At 42.2% G+C, this 20,819-nt stretch overlaps 1 protein-coding gene across 1 annotated transcript in view; it reads right to left on the bottom strand.

Moving 5' to 3' along the window:
• LOC115162587 (connector enhancer of kinase suppressor of ras 2) overlaps nucleotides 1-20,819 on the bottom strand; it is an 88,305-nt gene that overhangs the window by 54,549 nt on the left and 12,937 nt on the right. The window contains exons 3-4 of the mRNA XM_029714039.1: nucleotides 17,260-17,462; nucleotides 16,260-16,344 (exon numbers count right to left, since the gene is read on the bottom strand). Of these exons, the coding sequence (XP_029569899.1) occupies nucleotides 16,260-16,344; nucleotides 17,260-17,462 (288 nt within the window). The remainder of the gene's footprint in view (nucleotides 1-16,259; nucleotides 16,345-17,259; nucleotides 17,463-20,819) is intronic.

The raw sequence follows: 20,819 nt of genomic DNA, 5'->3' as shown, positions 1-20,819 counted from the left end.
AAAATATTCCAATAGCATCCTATTTGCATTAAGGCACTATAGTAATACTGCAAAAAAAAGTGGCAAAGCAATTCACTTTTTGTCGTGAATACAAAGTGTTGTGTTTGGGGCAAATCCAATACAACACATTACTGAATACCACTCTCCATATTTTCAAGCATAGTGGTGGCTGCATAATGTTATGGGTATGCTTGTAATCGTTAAGGACTGGTGATTTTTGCAGGATAGAAAAATGAAAAGGAATGGAGCTGTGCACAGGCGAAATCCTAGAGGAAAACCTGGTTCAGTCTGTTTTCCACCAGACACTGGGAGATTAATTCACCTTTCAGCAGGACAATAACCTAAAACAGAGTTGCTTACCAAGAAAACAGTAAACGTTCCTGAGTAACCCAAGTTACAGTTTTGACTTAAATCTGTACTGAACAAAAATATAAAACGCAACATGTAAAGTGTTGGCCCCGTTTTCCATGAGCTGAAATAAAAGATCCCAGAAATGTTGCATACGCACAAAAAGCTTATTCCTCTGAAATGTTGTGCACAAATTTGCTTACATCCCTGTTAGTGAGCATTTCTCCGTTGCCAAGATAATCCATCCACCTGACAGGTGTGGCATATCAAGAAGCTGATTAAACAGCATGATCATTACACAGGTGCACCTTGTGCTGGGGACAATAAAAGGCCACTGTAAAATGGGCAGTTTTGTCACACAACACAATGCCACAGATGTCTCAAGTTTTGAGGGAGCGTGCAATTGGCAGGCGGAGTGCAGGAATGTCCAACAGAGCTGTTGCCAGATAATTTAATGTTAATTTCTCGACCATAAGCTGCCTCCAACGTCGTTTTAGAGAATGTGGCAGTACATCCAACCGGCCTCACAACCACTGACCATGTGTAACCACGCCAACCCAGGACATCAACATCCTAATTTATTTATTTCAAGTGACTAATTTCCTTCTATGAACTGTAACTCAGTATAATCTTTAGAATTGTTGCATGTTCTGTTTATATTTTTGTTCAGTATACATACAAATCTATGGCAAGACCTGAAAACGGTTGTCTAGCAATGATCAACAACCAATTTGATAGAGCTTGAAGGATTTTGAAAAGAATAAAATGGGCAAATGTTGCACAATACAGGTGTAGAAAGCTCTTAGAGACTTACCCAGAGACTCACAGCTGTAATCACTGCCAATGTTGCTTCTACAAAGTATTGACCCAGGGGTGTGAATACTCACAGTACCAGTCAAAAGTTTGGACACACCTACTCATTCAAGGGTTTTTCTTTATTTTTACTATTTTCTACATTGTAGAATAATAGTGGAGACATCAAACCTATGAAATAACACATATGGAATAATGTAGTAACCACAAAAGTGTTAAACAACTCTAAATATATTTTATACTTTAAAGTAGCCACCCGTTGCCTTGATAACAGCTTTGCACACAAATAGTAAAAAAAAAAAAAAAATTGAATCAGTAGGTGTCAAACTTTTGACTGGTACTGTATGAGATTATTCCATTTAATTTTCAACAAATTTGAAAACATAAAAAAAAAAGGGTGTGTAGATGGCTAAGACATTTATTTTAGAAATAAATGTTGAATTCAAGCTGTAACACAACAAACGTGGAATAAGTCAAGGGATATGAATACTTTCTGAAGGCACTGTAAGCCCCTTCTTGATCCAGAAAAAAAAAATGGTATTTGAACCCAGGTCTGTGTTCTATGTACCTCTGTTCACTTTGTCACTGTGCCTCTTCGTGTGTATTTTTGCTCTTGACCTTAAATTAGACAGAACGTGTTCCCTGTTAGCAGGGCAGACAGGAACAATCTATTAAAAGACATACCTAGGGTGGATCTCATTACACTTCAACACACTAACACCAAACAACTCAGACCTGGGTTCAACAACTATTTGAAATATTTCCAATATATTTAGCGTTTGCTTCAGCCTGTCTAAAGTACCAGATGGGTAGGGTTTGCTTTTTTGCGACTATTATATTACTTCCATTGCGCCAGGCAAGCTCAATCAAGCCCAGCTTACGCATTTGAAATGATTTCAAACAGTATTTGAACCCAGGTCTGCACTGAACCAACCCATGTGAAATATTAGGAGTATATATATATATATATAAAAATGATGGTGAAGGGACTACAAAAAGCAAGAGTTAATTTTCTCCTTGCTCTATATTTGATCATTACATTCGTAATTTCCTAACTCAATTACTCCAAATACTAAATACAATAAAAACTTCACCTTAATGAACTACAAATGCTAACTTGTGATGTAAGGCAAAGGCTCTAGAAAGCTTTGCATTATCGAGAAACAATTCATATTTTAAATTCAAAATGTCTCATTTCCCTTCATTGTATACTGTAGCATGAGTGGTCCAAGTGAGGAGTCGTCGTTGACACTGGTGTCGGTTTAAAATCCTTAGGAGTCTATTGACTCATGTGCGTCAATCTAAGTAATTTAATAAAAAAATCCCACTAAAATCCGTCAGTTTAAGGTAGAGATACACAATATATACACACAAAGATATGTGGACGCTTCAAATTAGTGGATTCGGATATTTCAGCCACACCCGTTGCTGACAGGAATATAAAATCAAGCACAGAGCCATGGAATCTTCATAGACAAACACTGGCAGTAGAATGGCCTTACTGAAGAGCTCAGTGACTTTCAAAGAGTGGCACCGTCATAGGATGCAACCTTTCAAACATGTCATTTAATAAAATGTTTGCCCTGCTAGAGCTGCTCCAGTCAACTGTAAGTTGCTGATATTGTGAAGTGGAAACATCTAGGAGCAACAACGGCTCAGCCGCGAAGTGGTAAGTCACACAAGCTCACAGAACTGGACTGCCAAGCGTTGAAGCGCGCTTTGCACACTCTTGACATTCTCTCCACCAGCTTCACCTAGAATGCTTCCAACAAGTTTGAAGGAGTTCCCACATATGCTGAGCACTTGTTGGCTGCTTTTCCTTCACTCCGCAGTCCAACTCATCCCAAACCATCTCAATTGGGTTGAGATCAGGTGATTGTGGAGGCCAGGTCTTAAGATTTTATTTATTTTTATTTAACCTTTAACTAGGCAAGTCAGTTAAGAACAAATTCTTATTTACAATGACGGCCTAGGAACAGTGGGTTAACTGCCTTGTTCAGGGGTAGAACGACAGATTTTTTACCTTGTCAGCTCGGGGATTCAATCTAGCAACCTTTCAGTTACTGGCCCAACGCTCTAACCACTAGCCTACCTGCTGCCCCAAAATGTAGCACTCCATCACTCTCCTTCTTGGTCAAATAGCCCTCACACAGCCCGGAGGTGTGTCATTGGTCATTGTCCTGTTGAAAAACAAATGATAGTCCCATTAAGTGCAAACCAGATGGGATGGCGTATCGCTGCAGAATTCTGTGGTTGCCATGCTGATTAAGTGTGCCTTGAATTCTAAATAAATCACTGACAATGTCAGCAGCAAAGCACCCCCACTCTGCGTCTCACAAATACACGGCGGTTGGAACCAAAAATCTCAAATATGGACTCATCAGACCAAAGGACAGATTACCACGGTCTAATGTCCATTGCTCGTGTTTCTTGGCCCAAGCAAGTCTCTTCTTCTTATTGGTGTCCTTTAGTAGTGGTTTCTTTGCAGCAATTCGATCATAAAGGTCTGATTCACACAGTCTCCTCTGAACAGTTGATGTTGAGATGTTACTGTTACTCTGTGAAGCATTTATTTGAGCTGCAATCTGAGGTGCAGTTAACTCTAACTTATCCTCAAGAGGTAACTCTGGGTCTTCCTTTCCTGTGGCGGTCCTCATGAGAGCCAGTTTCATCAAATCAAATTGTATGTCACATACACATGGTTAGCAAATGTTAATGCGAGTGTAGCGAAATGCTTGTGCTTCTAGTTCCAACAATGCAGTAATAGCCAACGAGTAATCTAACCTAACAATTTCACAACAATTACCTTATACACAAGTGTAAAGGAATGAATAAGAATATGTACATAAAAAAAATATATGAATGAGTGATGGTATAGAACGGCATAGGCAAGATGCAGTGGATGGTATAGAGTACAGTATATACATATATGAGATGAGTAATGCAAGATATGTAAACATTATATGAAGTGGCATTGTTTAAAGTGGCTAGTGATACATTGATTACATACATTTTCCCATTATTAAAGTGGCTGGAGTTGAGTCAGTATGTTGGCAGCAGCCACTCAATGTTAGTGATGGCTGGTTAACAGTCTGATGGCCTTAAGATAGAAGCTGTTTTTCAGTCTTTCAGTCCCTGCTTTGATGCACCTGTACTGACCTCGCCTTCTGGATGATAGAGGGGTGAACAGGCAGTGGCTCGGGTGGTTGTTGTCCTTGATGATCTTTTTGGCCTTTCTGTGACATCGGGTGGTGTAGGTGTCCTGGAGGGCAGGTAGTTTGCCCCCGGTGATGCGTCGTGCAGACCTCACTACCCTCTGGAGAGCCTTACGGTTATGGGCGGAGCAGTTGCCGTACCAGGCGGTGATACAGCCCGACAGGATGCTCTCGATTGTGCATCTGTAAAAGTTTGTGAGTGTTTTTGGTGACAAGCCGAATTTCTTCAGCCTTCTGAGGTTGAAGAGGCACTGCTGCGCCTTCTTCACCACGCTGTCTGTGTGGTTGGACCATTTCAGTTTGTCCGTGATGTGTATGCCAAGGAACTTAAAACGTTCTACCCTCTCCACTACTGTCCCGTAGATGTGGACAGGTGGGTGCTCCCTCTGCTGTTTCCTGAAGTCCACAATCATCTCCTTTGTTTTGTTGACGTTGAGTGTGAGGTTATTTTCCTGACACCACACTCTGAGGGCCCTCACCTCCTCCCTGTGGGCCGTCTCGTCATTGTTGGTAATCAAGCCTACACAATTATTAGGCAAATTGTATTCCTCAGGATTCATTTTATTGTTGAACAAACACAATGCTCTCAGTCAATCCAAAATGTTATTGAACCTCAAACCTGAATGTTTAACAAAGGAAAAGTGAGTTGTGTCTTTCTCAGGGAAATATATAAGTGTGCACAATTATTAGGCAACTATTAGTGTGCAGAATTATTAGGCAACTAAATTACAAAAAAATTCTCTCAACTCACTTGTTTATTCTCAATTTTTAGAGTAAGTGTAACAGATAAGTAACACAAAATTATATAACATTTTTGGCCTTTCAAAAATATTCAGTGACCAATATAGCCATCCTTATTTTCAATAACTGCCATGAGCCTTCCATCCAGTTTCTCGATCTGTTCACGATCAATTGTCGCTGAAGCAGCAACCACAGCCTCCCAAATGCTGTTCAAAAAGGTGTTTTGTCTTCCATCACTGTAAATCTCACGTTTGAGAAGGGCCCACAAGTTCTCAATATAATTTAAGTCAGGTGAGGAAGGGGGCCAGGTCATTATTCAGGCATCTTTGAGACCCTTGCTGGCTAGCCAAGCAGTGGAGTACTTGGATGCATGTGATGGAGCATTGTCCTGCATAAAGATCATGGCCTTCTAGAATGCTGAGGACTTCTTCCTGTACCACTGTTTGACGAAAGAATCTTCCAGAAACTGGCAGTAGGTTTGGGAGTTGAGTTTCAGTCCATCTTCAACCCGAAAAGGTCCAACTACCTCATCCTCAATGATAGCAGCCCATACCAGCACCCCTCCTTCACCTTGCTGGCACCTGACTCAAAGTGGTGCCCTTTCATCCAGCCACGGGCCCATCCATTTGGTCCATCAAGAGTCACTTTCATTTCATCTGTCCATAAAACCTTTGAAAAATCTGTCTTCAGGTATTTCTTTGCCCAATCTTGACGCTTCAACTTGTGAATCTTATTCAGTGGTGGTCTTGTTTCAGTCTTCTTGACCATGTCTCTGAGCACTTGACACTTTGTACTTCTGAACACTCCAGGTAGGTTGCAGTTCTGGAATACGGTGGCACTGGAGGATAATGGGTTCCTGGTAGTTTGACGTTTAATTCTTCTCAAGTCTTTTGCAGTTAATTTGCATAGCCCATAATAGCCCCAGTTGACTATTCGCAACAAAATGTTTGAATGTCCGGTGGTCACACCTCAATAGTTTAGCTATTTAAAGAGTGTCGCATCCGTCTGAAAGGCATTTTACATTTTTGGCTTTTCAGTGTCAGTTAAATTTATTTTTGGGCCCATTTTACCTGAGGTAATGAGGCTGCCTAATAATTATGCACACCTTGATATAAAGGTGTTATTCACTTTCGCCACACCCTCCCTCATTACACAAATACATATCACCTGAAAATGATTAAATCCAATAAGCATTCAAATTTATATGGTTTGGAGTTCGAAAATGTGAATAGAAACAATGATAAGATCAGAATACTCACTTGCCTAATAATTGTGCACGCAGTGTAGGGTCATCTGCAAACTTGATGATTGAGTTGGAGGAGTGCATGGCCACACAGTCGTGGGTGAACAGGGAGTACAGGTGAGGGCTGAGAACGCACCCTTGTGGGGCCCCAGTGTTGAGGATCAGCAGGGTGGAGATGTTGTTACCTACCCTCACCAGCTGGGGGCGGCCCATCAGGAAGTCCAGGACCCAGTTGCACAGGGCGGGGTCGAGACCCAGGGTCTTGAGCTTGATGACGAGTTTGGAGGATACTATGGTGTTAAATGCTGAGCTGTAGTCGATGAACAGTATTCTCACATAGGTATTCCTCTTGTCCAGATGGGTTAGGACAGTGTGCAGTGATTGCGATTGCGTCGTCTGTGGACCTATTGGGGCAGTAAGCAAATTGGAGTGGGTCTAGGGTGTCAGGTAGGGTGGAGGTGATATGATCCTTGACTAGTCTCTCAAAGCACTTCATGATGACGGAAGTGAGTGCTACGGGGCGGTAGTCATTTAGCTCAGTTACCTTAGCTTTCTTGGGAACAGGAACAATGGTGTCCCTCTTGAAGCATGTGGGGACAGCAGACTGGGATAAGGATTGATTGAAAATGTCCGTAAACACACCAGCCAGCTGGTCTGCGCATGCTCTGAGGACACGGCTGGGGAGGCCGTCTGGGCCTGCAGCCTTGCGAGGATTGACACGTTTAAATGTTTTGCTCACGTCGGCTGCAGTGAAGGAGAGCCCGCAGGTTTTGGTAGCAGGCCGTGTCAGTGGCACTGTATTGTCCTCAAAGCGAGCAAAGAAGTTGTTTAGTCTGTCTGGGAGCAAGACCGCGACGGGGCTGGTTTTCCTTTTATAGTCCGTGATTGACTGTAAACCCTGCCACTTACCTCGTGTCTGAGCTGTTGAATTGCGACTCTACTTTGTCTCTATACTGACGCTTAGCTTGTTTGATTGCCTTGCGGAGGGAATAGCTACACTATTTGTATTCGGTCATGTTTCCGGTCACCTTGCCCTGATTAAAAGCAGTGGTTTGCGCTTTCAGTTTTGCGCGAATGCTGCCATCAATCCATGATTTCTGGTTTGGGAATGTTTTAATAGACGCTGTGGGTACGACATCGCCAATGCACTTGCTAATAAACCCACTCAGCGTATGTCAATGTTGTTGTTCACCACAATGCGGAACATATCCCAGTCCTCGTGATCGAAGCAATCTTGAACCGTGGAATCCGATTGGCCGGACCAGCGTTGAACAGACCTGAGCGCGGGAGCTTCCTCATAGCGCTTGAAGGTTTTTGCAACTGCTCTTGAAGAAACTTTCAAAGTTCTATACATTTTCCGTATTGACTGACCTTCATGTCTTAAAGTAATGATGGATTGTCATTTCCCTTTGCTTATTTGAGCTGTTCTTGCCATAATATGGACTTGGTCTTTTGCCAAATAGGGCCATCTTCTGTATACCACCCCTACCTTGACACAACAACTGATTGGCTCAAACACATTAAGAAGGGAAGAAATTCCACAAGGCACACCTGTTAACTTCTTGGGGCTATGTGGGACGTTAGCGTGCCACCCGTGGCGCACCCTATCAACAGCAGGTGCATTTCAAGAGCGGCAAATTTGAAACCAAATAAATGTCAAAATTCAAATTTCTCAAACATACAACTAACTTACAGCCTTTGAAAGATAAACATCTTCTTAATCTAACCACGTTGTCCGATTTCAAAAAGGTTTTACGGGGAAAGCATAAAGTTAGGTTATGTTAGGAGAGTACATTGATAATAGCTGTGTGTAATGCATTGTCGATTCAAAGACAGGCGTCACCAAAACCATAAAATCAGCTAAAATTATGCACTAACCTTTTACAATCTCCATCAGATGACACTCCTAGGACATTATGTTAGACAATGCATGCATTTTTAGTTCTATCAAGTTCATATTTATATCTAAAAACAGCGTTTTACTATGGCGTTGATGTTCAGGAAATCGTTTCCCTCCAATACCGGCAGTCAAGTCATGACAACAAAATAATTAATTAATATTAGAAAACATTGGTAAAATATTATATTGTCATTCAAAGAATTATAGATTTACATCTCTTGAACGCAATGGACTTGCCAGATTTAAAATTAACCTTACTGGGAAATCACACTTTGCAATAATCTGAGCACTGCGCCCAGAAAAATACGCATTGCGATACAGACTAACCGCCATGTTGGAGAGATCTAAAATACTATGTAAATAATCCATTACCTTTGATTCTCTTCATCAGATGTCACTTCCAAAGAATCCCAGGTCCATAACGAATGTAGTTTTGTTCAAAAAAGCTCATCATTTATGTCCAAAAACTTCCGTGTTGTTAGCACATGATCTAAGCCAGCAGGACTTCACTTCACATCACGAACGGAAAAAATATATTTACGTTCGTTCAAACATGTCAAACGTTGTATCGCATAAATCATTAGGGCCTTTTTTAACCAGAACATGAATAAAATTCAAGGCGGACCATTGGGTTCTCTTTTAAAACGTTTCGGAATGAGAGTACCCACCATCAAATCGCGCGCCAGGTGTCTAATGGGCCATCGCCGTTCCAACGCTCTTCTTCAGTCAGATCTCACTGTAGAAGACTCAAAACACTTTGTAAAGGCTGGGGACATCTTGTGGAAGCAATAGGAAGTGCCAAAATATTCCTCCTTCCCTTTGTTTTTCAATGGTATAGGCTTAAAGTCAATTCAACACCAGGTATCCACTTCCTGTCAGAATCTGTCTCAGGGTTTTGCCTGCCAAATGAGTTCTGTTATACTCACAGACACCATTCAAACAGTTTTTGAAACTTTAGGGTGTTTTCTATCCATATATAATAAGTATATGCATATTGTAGTTACTGGGTAGGATTAGTAACCAGATTAAATCGGGTACATTTTTTTATCCAGCCGTGAAAATACTGCCCCCTATACCCTAACAGGTTAATTGAAATGCATTCCAGGTGACTACCTCATGAAGCTGGTTGAGAGAATGCCAAGAGTGTGCAAAGCAGTCATCAAGGCAAAGTGTGGCTACTTTCAAGAACCTCAAATATAAAATGCATTTTGATTTGTTTAACACTTTCTTGGTTACTACATGATTCCATATATGTTATTTCATAGTTTATATGTCTTCACTATTACTCTACAATGTAAAACATTTAAAAAAATAAAGAAAAAAACCTTGAATGAGTAGGTGTGTCCAAACTTTTGACTGGTACTGTACATATGAGATGAGTAAAGCAGCATGTAAACATTATTAGAGTGACTAGTGTTCCATTATTAAAGTGGACAGTGATTCCATGTCTATGTTTATAGGGCAGCAGCCTCTAAGTTGCAGGGTTGAGTAGCCGGCTAGTGATGGCTGTTTAACAGTCTGATGGCCTTGAGAAAAACAGCTTCTTTCAGTCTCTCAGTCCCAGCTTTGAAGCACCTATACTGACCTCGCCTTCGAGATGATAGTGGGGTGAACAGGCCGTGGCTCGGGTGGTTGGTGTCCTTGATGATTTTTTTGGCCTTCCTGTGACATTAGGTACTGTAGGTGTCCTGGAGGGCAGGCAGTGTGCCCCCGGTGATACGTTGGGCAGACCGTACCACCCTATGGAGATCCCTGCGGTTGCGGGCGGAGCCGTTTCCATACCAGGCGGTGATACAGCCCAACAGGATGCTCTCAATTGTGCATCTCGAAAAGGTTTAAGGGTCTTAGGGGCCAAAGCGAATTTCTTCAGCCGCCTGGGGTTGAAGAGGTGTGGGTGGACCATTTCAGATCGTCAGTGATGTGTACGCTGAGGAACTTGAAGCTTTCCACCTTCTCTACTGCTGTCCCGTCGATGTGGATAGAGGCATGCTCCCTCTGCTGTTTCCTGAAGTCCACAATCAGCTCCTTCGTTATGTTGACATTGATGGAGTGGTTATTTTACTGGCACCATTCCACCAGGACCCTCACCTCTTCCCTGTAGGCTGTCTCGTCGTTGTTGGTAATCAAGCCTACTACTGTTGTGTCATCTGCAAACTTGATGACTGAGTTGGAGGCATGCATGGCCACGCAGTCATGGTGAACAGGGAGTACAGGAGGGGGCTGAGCATGCACTCGTGGGACCCTGTGTTGAGGATCAGCGAAGTGGTGTTGTTTCCTACCTTTACCAACTGGGGGGCAATCCGTCAGGAAGTCAGACCCAGAGCTCAATGATGAGCTTGGAGGGTGGTGTTATACTGAATGAACAGCATTCTGAAGTAGTTATTCCTCTTGTCCAGATGGGATAGGGCAGTGTGCAGTGTTATGGCAATTGCATTGTCTGTGGACCTATTGTGGCGGTAAGCAAATTGAAGTGGGTCTAGGGTGACAGGTAAGGCGGAGGTGATATGATCCTTGACTAGCTTCTCAAAGCACTTCATGATGACAGAAGAGAGTGCTTCGGGGTGATAGTAATTTAGTTTAGTTCCTTTTGCCTTCTTTTGTACAGGAACAATGGTGGCCATCTTGAAGCATGTGGGGACAGCAGACTGGGATAGGAGAGATTGAATATGTCCGTAAACACACCAGCCAGCTGGTCTGCGCATGCTTCTGAGGACGCGGCTAGGGATGCCGTCTGGGCCGGCAGCCTTGCAAGGGTTAACATGTTTAAATGTCTTACTCACGGAGGCCACGGAGGAGAGCCCACAGTCCTGTTCGATCGGGTTCAAATCCGCGCTCTGGCTGGGCCCTTCAAGGACATTCAGAGACTTGTCCCGAAGCAAATCCGAAGTTGTCTTGGCTGTATGCTTGTCTTCACTAGTCTCCCAGTCCCTGAACAACATCCCCACAGCATGATGTTGCCACCACCATGCTTCACTGTAGGGATGGTGCCTGGTTTCCTCCAGACGTGACGCTTGGCATTCAGGCTGAAGAGTTCAATCTTGGTTTCATCAGACCAGAGAATCTTGTTTCTCATGGTCTGAGATTCTTTTAGGTGCCTTTTGGAAAACTCCAAGCGGGCTGTCATGTGCTTTTTACTGATCCGTAGCTTCCGTCTGGCCACTCTACCATAAAGGCCTGATTGGTGGAGTGGTGGAGTGCTGCAGAGATGATTGTCCCATCTCCACAGAGGAACTCTAGTCACCTCCCTGACCAAGGCCCTTTTCCCCCGATTGCCAGGCAGCCAGCTCTAGGAAGAGTCTTGGTGGTTACAAACTTCTTCCATTTAAGAATGATGGAGGCCACTGTGTTCTTGGGGACCTTCAATGCTGCAGACATTTTTTGGTACCCTTACCCAGATCTGGGCCTCGACACAATCCTGTCTCAGCACTCTACAGCCAATTCCTTTGACCTCATGGCTTGGTTTTTGCTCTGACATGCACTGTCAACTACGGGACCTTACAGACAGGTGTGTGCCTTTCCAAATCATGTCCAATCAATTGAATTTACCACAGGTGGACTACAACCAAGTTGTAGAAACAAAGGCTGATCAATGGAAACAGGATGGACTTGAGCTCAATTTCAAGGGTGTGAATAATTATGTAATTAAGGTATCCGTTTAAAATTTCTAGAAACCTGTTTTCACTGTCATTTTGAGGTATTGCGTGTAGATTGATTTAAAAAAAAATATATATATAATCAATTTTAGAATAAGACTGTAACGTAACAAAATGTGGAGGAAGTCATGGGATCTGAATACTTTCCGAATGCACTGTAGTATGTCAACCAGACCACTAACCAGACCTCCCTGATGTAGAATGCAGAAGACACATTTCAGTTGAATGCAGTTGTGCAACTGACTAGGCATCCCCCTTTCCCCGTAGTAAGAAGCTCCAAGCTGCATAACATCTTAGAGAAGCCATACTCAATGTTCTAAACTACAGTAGCCAATATACTGTCAAGCTTCTGTATTATTACTAATCAGGCCATTGGAAACTTATCCGATGCAAACACTAACAGCTTTGCATTATGTTAGCCATCTCCTTCTCACATACCTCAATACGACTCCTGCAAGCAACTCTCTACGTTTAAATTAGCTGAATTGAGAATTTCTGTTCTCTTTCTCCCCCCCACACACATACACGCACTCTCTCTGTCCAGTATGTACCTCTCTCTGTAGTGGACTTTGTTGCTGTTGCTCTAACCAGTTCCAGTTCGATCTTGTCCTGTACTCTCCAGTTCTACAGAGTTAGAGGAGTACCGAGTGAGCCTATCCACTACATTCCTACAGAGCCACTAGTCAGTGGAGCACTATAGGATCACAGCAGCTTACTCCTGGCCCAACAAAATCCTTCAGGGCACCAAAGAAAATAAATCCCGTGAGTGGGGAGGGAGGGAGGCGGGCGGACACGCACTTACAGAGAGACAGAGAGAGAGCGCACACACGAGCACAAACATAAAACACACACACAGACATGAATGCACCACACATGCATACACCTCATGCACGCACTGTTTTCATACATGCAGGAAATGAAAGAGAGTCCTTTATTTTCTGAGGACCCTGAGAGACATGGTTTGCGTCCCAAATGGCACCCCTGTTCCCTACATAGCAAGGAAACAAGGATGGCCCATAGGGCTCTGGTCAAAAGTAGTGCACTATATAGGAATTGGGTGTCTTTTGGGATGACACGTGATCTGTCTGGCCCTTGTTCTTGTTACAGGTTAACCAATTCTCTAGAAACAAGAAACGTAATATCATTGAAAGCATCAGTCTCTGAAACAAGGTCGCATGAGATTTGACATTTGCGTGTGTTGCCAAGGGCTAACTTGTTGTAGGCAGAGGAGGGGGATGGGGTGTGTGTGAGCGTGTGCGTGTATTCTGCTGATCTTACTAGAGCTATCAACTTGATAAATGATGCTTTGAGAGATGGGCAGAGAGGACCAACCCACCTGTCTGGATGTCCTAAGTTATTTTTATTGAGTGTAATAGAAATTCTTTTAAACTTCAGACATACTGTACGCTTTAAAAAAAAATTAAATTACAAAACCGCTGTACAAAACTGCTATGAAGGACATCACTCCATCCTTTCTGTCTTAGCTACCTTGCCTTGAGGCTCAAGTGATTGTACTTACAAATCTGCCTTCTGCAAGCACCTGAGTCTTGGATCGTGTCCCCTAATATCCAGCAGCTCTCAATGACACACATAGGCCTCTATCATAAGTAGGAATATGACTATAGGTCCTCTGTAGCTCAGTTGGTAGAGTATGGCTCTTGCAACACCAGCATAGTAGGTTTGATTCCCGGTACCACCGGTACCTAGAATGTATGCACACGTGTACAGTAAGTCGCTTTGGATATAAGCGTTCGCTAAATGGCCTATATATTTATTATTAGGGTAGAGTGGGGTAAGTTGAGCGATTTTTTTTACATTTAGCATCACTCCGTCAAGGGAAATATAGTATTCTTTCTAACAATGTCTACATATATTTGAGCAGGTTGTGCATCCCTGGAAATAATCAAAATTCATGTAAACATTTTTAAATCATTGCTTTCGTTGGACAAGCTGTCTCTTGGCACAACTTACCCCGGGTATGGGGTAATTAGAGCCGTGGGACAGGGTAAGCTACGCTGCCTACACATTTCTGTACTGAATGAAATATTCCCAGTAACTTTTAAACCATGTCTATGTCTAATAAACCATCTTTATTTCCCCAAACACAATTCAACACAAATCACTTGTTTGTCTTTGAATCATTTTAAGCATCTTTTAACACAGGCTTAACACCTAACCAACACTTTGTACTTTTAAAATTAAATTATGCATTTTGTGTATGGTTTCCTAGAAACAGAGATGGCTCAATTTACCCCTAAGCATACAATAGAAGCAGGCAGTGGTTGGTCACCGGGTCCAAAAACAGGAACCAACCAAACAATGACCAGTAACTTCAGCGTAGAACAATCCACCGTCAAAACAATCTGGCGTAATGACAAAGTCTGACAAAGTTTCATTTACTAATTACTTTAAGTCTCATGTTTGGACAGACTTCACACAAAAACAACAACCAACAAGCCAGAATTTGGCTGGACAAAATACCCTTAGAAAGCATCAACATCCCTCAAGGGCCTTCATTGTTCTAATGCAGACCCCATCTCACACTCACTTCCCACCTTCTTTCCCTTCTAAGGGGTAGTGGGTTCTTACCATAGAAATAGTGTGAGTAGACTGTAGATTATATTTCTATGCTGCTTACTCAGAGAAAGTCAGTCATATTCATGAATTGGCTTCAACAATGTGCTATTATTGCCGTTGGAGCACAGTGAATGTACTGAACGAGTGTGCACACGGCAAAGCTTTTGAGTCTGTTTTAAAGCGCTTTGCATTGATTTGTGAAGAAGAGGTAGTCTATTATCATGTCTCTTATGTTTTATGCGAACAACTAAAAAAAGAGGACCACAAAAAAGCAAGAGAGCAAAACAAAAAGCAAAAGCAATTTTCAACAAGAAAATCAACTTAAAATTATGGAAGACTATGTCTAAATTGACACAAACTGTGCGCACCACAAACAAGCAGACAAACCAGTTAGCTACTGCAACGCAATAAAGAAAGAAGCAAAGCAGCTAGAGGTGTAATTACCTACTTTGGCTGGAGACAATCCAGAGTTGCAAATAGGGCTGAAACTAAGAGCACTAAATATAATACCCTGGGTCCTCTTTCTCGCCCTCTGTCTGTCTGTGTCTCACAACTGCACGTCACAGCAGGTGAACTACAAGTTGAGTTTCAGTAAACCCTTCCATCAGCTCTCTCTCTCCTCTGTCCCCGCTCTCACTCCCTCCCCCGTTAGCTAACTCTCTCTCCTCCCCCAGGCACTATCTACGGAAAAATCCAGGGCTGTCTTTCTCACGAGTCACAAGGAACCAGTTTAACCCTACATTAAATACACATTCATCCATCTTCCCCATTCTTACAAAATTTCCCCATCACAAAAATACAAAACAGAATATCAACAACAAAAAACTCCTTCGGCAGTCAACCTGTGCTTCTTCAAGGTGCCTAAACCTAAACTATTCAAAGTATGCTGGAGATAAAGAATGCATGCATGGTCGGTGCTTATACAAGCATTTCACAATAGCAGAGGAGTGAGATTACTGTTGCTGTGCTGTGTTAGGTGGCTGATTAAACTAGAAAACCAAACAAACACAGTGGTGGTTCCTCTTTGGAAGTTGGCTGCATGCTTTTTAAAATCACAAGCAGCTGGCCTGCCTCGTGTACGCTTCCTCTAAAAACTAAATTTGTCTGGTATGTATTGTTTGGTCAAACTAGAATATTTAATTCACGTCGCACTTCACTTTCAATGTGTAATTTTTCAAAATGTTGTTTATAAGGCCTACAGTTTTTCCTGGTTAGGTTACTCCTACCTATTAGATAAATGACATTAATCAAAATTGGTATAAAACGGTGAGTGCCTACACTAAGAAAACATGAACAGCCATGCCTGAAAGACTGCTAAATAGCTACCTAAATAGCTAGCTACTAAATAGCTAGTTAAATAGCTACCTAAATAGCTAGCTACTAAATAGCTAGTTAAATAGCTACCTAAATAGCTAGCTACTAAATAGCTAGCTACTAAATAGCTAGCTGTTAAATAGCTACCTAAATAGCTAGCTACTAAATAGCTAGTTAAATAGCTACCTAAATAGCTAGCTACTAAATAGCTAGCTACTAAATAGCTACCTAAATAGCTAGCTACTAAATAGCTAGTTAAATAGTTAACTAAATAGCTACCTGGACTATCTGCACGGACGCTTTTGGCACTAACTTTGTTGTCTCATCACATGTGCGGCTGCTACAGTTTAATATCTGTAGCAAAATGAAAACAAGTATTTCTTATTTCATAAAAACAAGTCTTTCTCCTGGTTTCTGTCTGTTTTGTTTGATGCCTACCGGAGCGGTAGACGTACCTTGTGTACTGTGGTCCCCAGCTCTTTACAGTGGGTGATGATGTTCCTACTGGTCGTGTAAGCACTCAGCTGGGCAAACTGGTACCTGGACACAGACAGTGAGCACAATGTCTTTTCAACCAAAAATACGTATTTTCAACACAGGGTGGACAAATGAATGGAGAAAGGGATAAATGAATGAATCTGGAAATCAAAGAAATGGCTCAACTGAATGATGCATTCATGAGGGAGGATAAGCAAATCAGGTACAGTATAATGATAGGGTTGGAACACAAACCATGGGAAATATCATAGCTACATAACTTTAGGATAGAGGTGGTACAGTGAAAGGAAAGTGAAAGGAGAGAGAGAGAGAGAGAGGAGCTTGCAAAGTAAGAGATTAATATCAGCATTCCAAAGACCTCCATTGAGTACCCAACAAGGCATGACAAATACGCTGAGCACTTCCACTATGTGTATACCCAAAGCAAAAAGGCCCAACAACAACTTTAGCTATCCCAAGTCCCAGCACGAGAAGTAGGATGACTGTCAACATATCATAATCTTGCGGCCTCTAAAGGCTGTCCAATCACCTTACCCAAAGGGAGAACCACTGTGCTGTCACCCTAGTAATGGCTGTTACCCAACCCATGTCCATAAAAAAAAAATCGAAGCCAAACTAGAAACGTAGTAGGCAACATGTTGTGCTTCTATGCAAATGTAATACCTTATATGATGGTATAGCATCATAGTGATTGGTTACAGCCTAAGAGTATATATTAACCCTTATTATAATACATTGAAGTTATAAACTACTACATACTTTACACCCCCAGACTGGGGTGAAACTCAGTCCAGTGCTCAGGCAGCCAAACTGATATTTTTTCCACTAATTGGTGTTTTGACCAATCGGATCAGCTCTTTTGCCAATAATTGGCCAAAATATCAGAATTGGGCTGCCTGTATAAAACACAGCCTAAATCATCATAGAAGTGATGTAAAACAGGGTTGTTTAATGTACCTGTTGAGCAGAGAGAAGAGGCCCTTGGCGGAGGTGATGAGCTCCAGCACCACCTGCAGTACGCTGGCTGGCAGCCTGGTGGCAGTCTGCCCGTCGTAGGGGTTCACCCTCCAGCGGACCTGGATGCCCATGGTCAGGGAGTGGACCACAATGCGCAGCTTCTCTGTCAGGCAGCGCAGGCTCTCCCCACCCATACCGTACGTCTGGGGAGGGAGACCGAGTGGGGAAAACAGTTTGCTGGGTTTGCCAAGTTTGCTGGGAGTTTACATGCACACACATTGCGCACAAGTCTCACACACACACACCCACGCGCGCACACACACGCGCGCGCTCCCCCTTTGACACCTTACATCTCGTAGAGTGAGAATCAATAGAGCAGAGGGGCGAGTGTACCAGAGAACAAACACACAGACAATATTTAACCGACATGAGTAAGACATTAAAAGGGTGCATAACATTAGTGTACAGACTGCCTTGGTAAACGGAATGACACTCAACTTGAAAAGTAGGCCTAGCACAGCAGGTCTTAGTGCATCTGTTATCATAAAGCCATGATGCACAATGACATCTAAGAGAGTGTCTGTCTACATAAATGATCACATGTAAACTCAACCAACAATAGCATTAATAACGTGGCAAACAATGGTACATACCACTTCCAAAAGATTACACAGCTGCCAAAATACTACACTGCTTCCAAAACATTTTTCACTGTGTATAAACTACTTAATATCCACAGAGGCCCAACTGAAATCGCAGAAGCCAAAAATCCGATCTGAGAAAGAAGAATAGATGGTCAGATGGCATCATACTGTTGGCCTCATACTGTTAAACTATGAGTGGTTGTTTTGTCAGAAAATAGAAAGTGAAATATAATTTGAAAGCTACAGTCAAAGTTTTAGGGTGAAATCAACTGAAATCTTACTGCTGTCAATTTCATAAGAATCGCGCCCATATACCATAAAAGCAATGAATCGTGAGTTATTGTCATTTTCATAGCTCATACAATGTAGGTCAAGTCACCAAAAGTGCAAACATCTACACTGAGTGTACAAAACATTAGTAACATTTCTAAAAACATAATTCCACTTTCAAATTATTGGGTATTGCGTGTAAGCCAGTGACACAAAATGTCAATTTAATCCATCTTAAATTCAGGCTGTAACACAACAAAATGTGGAAAAAGTCAAGATGTGAGAATATTTTCTGAAGGCATGTACTGTACATACAGTTGAAGTCGTAACTTTATATACACTTAGATTGGAGTCATTTAAACTTGTTTTTCAACCACTCCACAAATTTCTTGTTAACAAACTATAGTTTTGGCAAGTCGGTTAGGACATCTACTTTGTGCATGACACAAGTCATTTTTCCAACCATTGTTTACAGGCAGATTATTTCACTGTATCACAATTCCAATGGGTCAGAAGTTTAACTAAGTTGACTGTGCCTTTAAACAGCTTGGAAAATTCCAGAAAATGATGTAATGGCTTTAGAAGCTTCTGATAGGCTAATTGACATAATTTGAGTCAATTGGAGGTGTACCTGTGGATGTATTTCAAGGCCTACCTTCAAACTCAGTGCCTCTTTGCTTGACAACATGGGAAAATCAGAGTAAATCAGCAAAAATCCCAGAAAAACTAATTGTAGACCTCCCACAAGTCTGCTTCGTCCTTGGAAGCAATTTCCAAACGCCTGAAGGTACCATGTTCATCTGTACAAACAATAGTGCGCAAGTATAAACACCATGGGACCACGCAGCCGTCATACCGCTCAGGAAGGAGACGCGTTCTGTCTCCTAGAGATGAACGTACGTTGGTGCAAAAAGTGCAAATCAATCCCAGAACAACAGTAAAGGACCTTGTGAAGATGCTGGAGGAAACAGGTACAAAAGTATCTATATCCACAGTAAAACGAGTCCTATATTGACATAACCTGAAAGGCAGCTCAGCAAGGAAGAAGCCACTGCCTTAAAAAAGCCAGACTACGGTAGGCAACTGCACACGGGGACAAAGATCGTACTTTTTGGAGAAATGTCCTCTGGTCTGATGAAACAAAAATAGAACTGGTTGGCCAGAATGACCATCGTTATGTTTGGAGGAAAAAGGGGGAGGCTTACAAGCCGAAGAACACCATCCCAACCATGAAGCACGGGGGTGGCAGCATCATGTTGTGGGGTTACTTTGCTGCAGGAGGGACTGGTGCACTTCACAAAATAAATGGCATCATGAGGGAGGAAAATTATGTGGATATATTGAAGCAACATCTCAAGACATCAGTTAGGAAGTTAAAGCTTGGTCGCAAATGGGTCTTCCAAATGGACAATGACCCCAAGCACACTTCCAAAGCTGTGGCAAAATGGCTTAAGGACAACAAAGTCAAGGTATTGGAGTGGCCATCACAAAGCTCTGACCTCAATCCCATAGAAAATGTGTGGGCAGAACTGAAAAAGCGTGTGCGAGCAATGAGGCCTACAAACCTGACTCAGTTATACCAGCTTTATCAGGAGGAATGGGCCAAAATTTACACAACTTATTGTGGGAAGCTACCCGAAACGTTTGACAAGTTAACCTGTTTGGTATAGGGGGCAGTATTGAGAATTTTGGAAAAAATATGTTCCCATTTTTAACGGCCTCCTACACCAACTCAGAAGCTAGAATATGCATATTATTGTTCAGGTTTGGATAGAAAACACTCTGAATTTTCTAAAACTGTTTGAATGGTGTCTGTGAGTATAACAGAACTCCTATGGCAGGCAAAAACCTGACAAGGTTTCAAGCAGGAAGTACCCTGTCTGACAAGGAGTCGTGCGTCTTACCTCTTTTTATTGAAAAGTAAGGATCTTAGCTGTAACGTGACAATTCCCAGGGCTCCAATAGGCTCTCAGAGCCCGCGAAATAACTGAAGGTTTACGAGGGAACCTCAGGTTGAAATATATTATCGCCTTTTGTAAGTGGATGCTCGGAGGACCTTTCAATGATGCGCGTGCATGAGTCGCTTCTGAGGAGAAATTTTATTCGGCTGTTTAGGCTCAATGCATACTCCCGGTCGGAATATTAACACTTCTCTATGACATAAATGGCATAAAAATTGGTTTTAAACAGCGGTTGACATGCTTCGAAGTACGGTAATGGAATATTTAGACATTTTTGACACGCCAATGCGCCATGCGCGACACCGCGAAAAAGCATTCTAGAACTCACGAACAAAACGTCGCTGTTGGAACATAACGATGGATTATTTGGGACCAAACCAACATTTGTTATTGAAGTAGAAGTCCTGGCAGTGTATTCTGATGAAGAACAAGCAAGGTAAGAACATCTTTCTTATAGGAAATGTGATTTTGGTGGAGGCTGACCTGGGTGGGTGTCTAAATAGCTAGCCCTGTAATGCCGGGCTATGTACTTAGATTATTGCAAAATGTGCTTCATCCGAAAAGCTATTTTAAAATCGGACATATCGAGTGCATAGAGGGGTAATGTATCTATAATTCTTAAAATAATTGTTATGCTTTTTGTGAACGTTTATCGTGAGTAATTTAGCAAACTGTTAGTAAATTC

This window comes from Salmo trutta, chromosome 25 (assembly GCF_901001165.1).
Source record: "Salmo trutta chromosome 25, fSalTru1.1, whole genome shotgun sequence".
In the NCBI taxonomy this organism is placed as follows: Eukaryota; Metazoa; Chordata; class Actinopteri; order Salmoniformes; family Salmonidae; genus Salmo; species Salmo trutta.
Note: the sequence above shows the minus strand (reverse complement) of the source record. Positions and strands in the feature narration are given on the sequence as shown.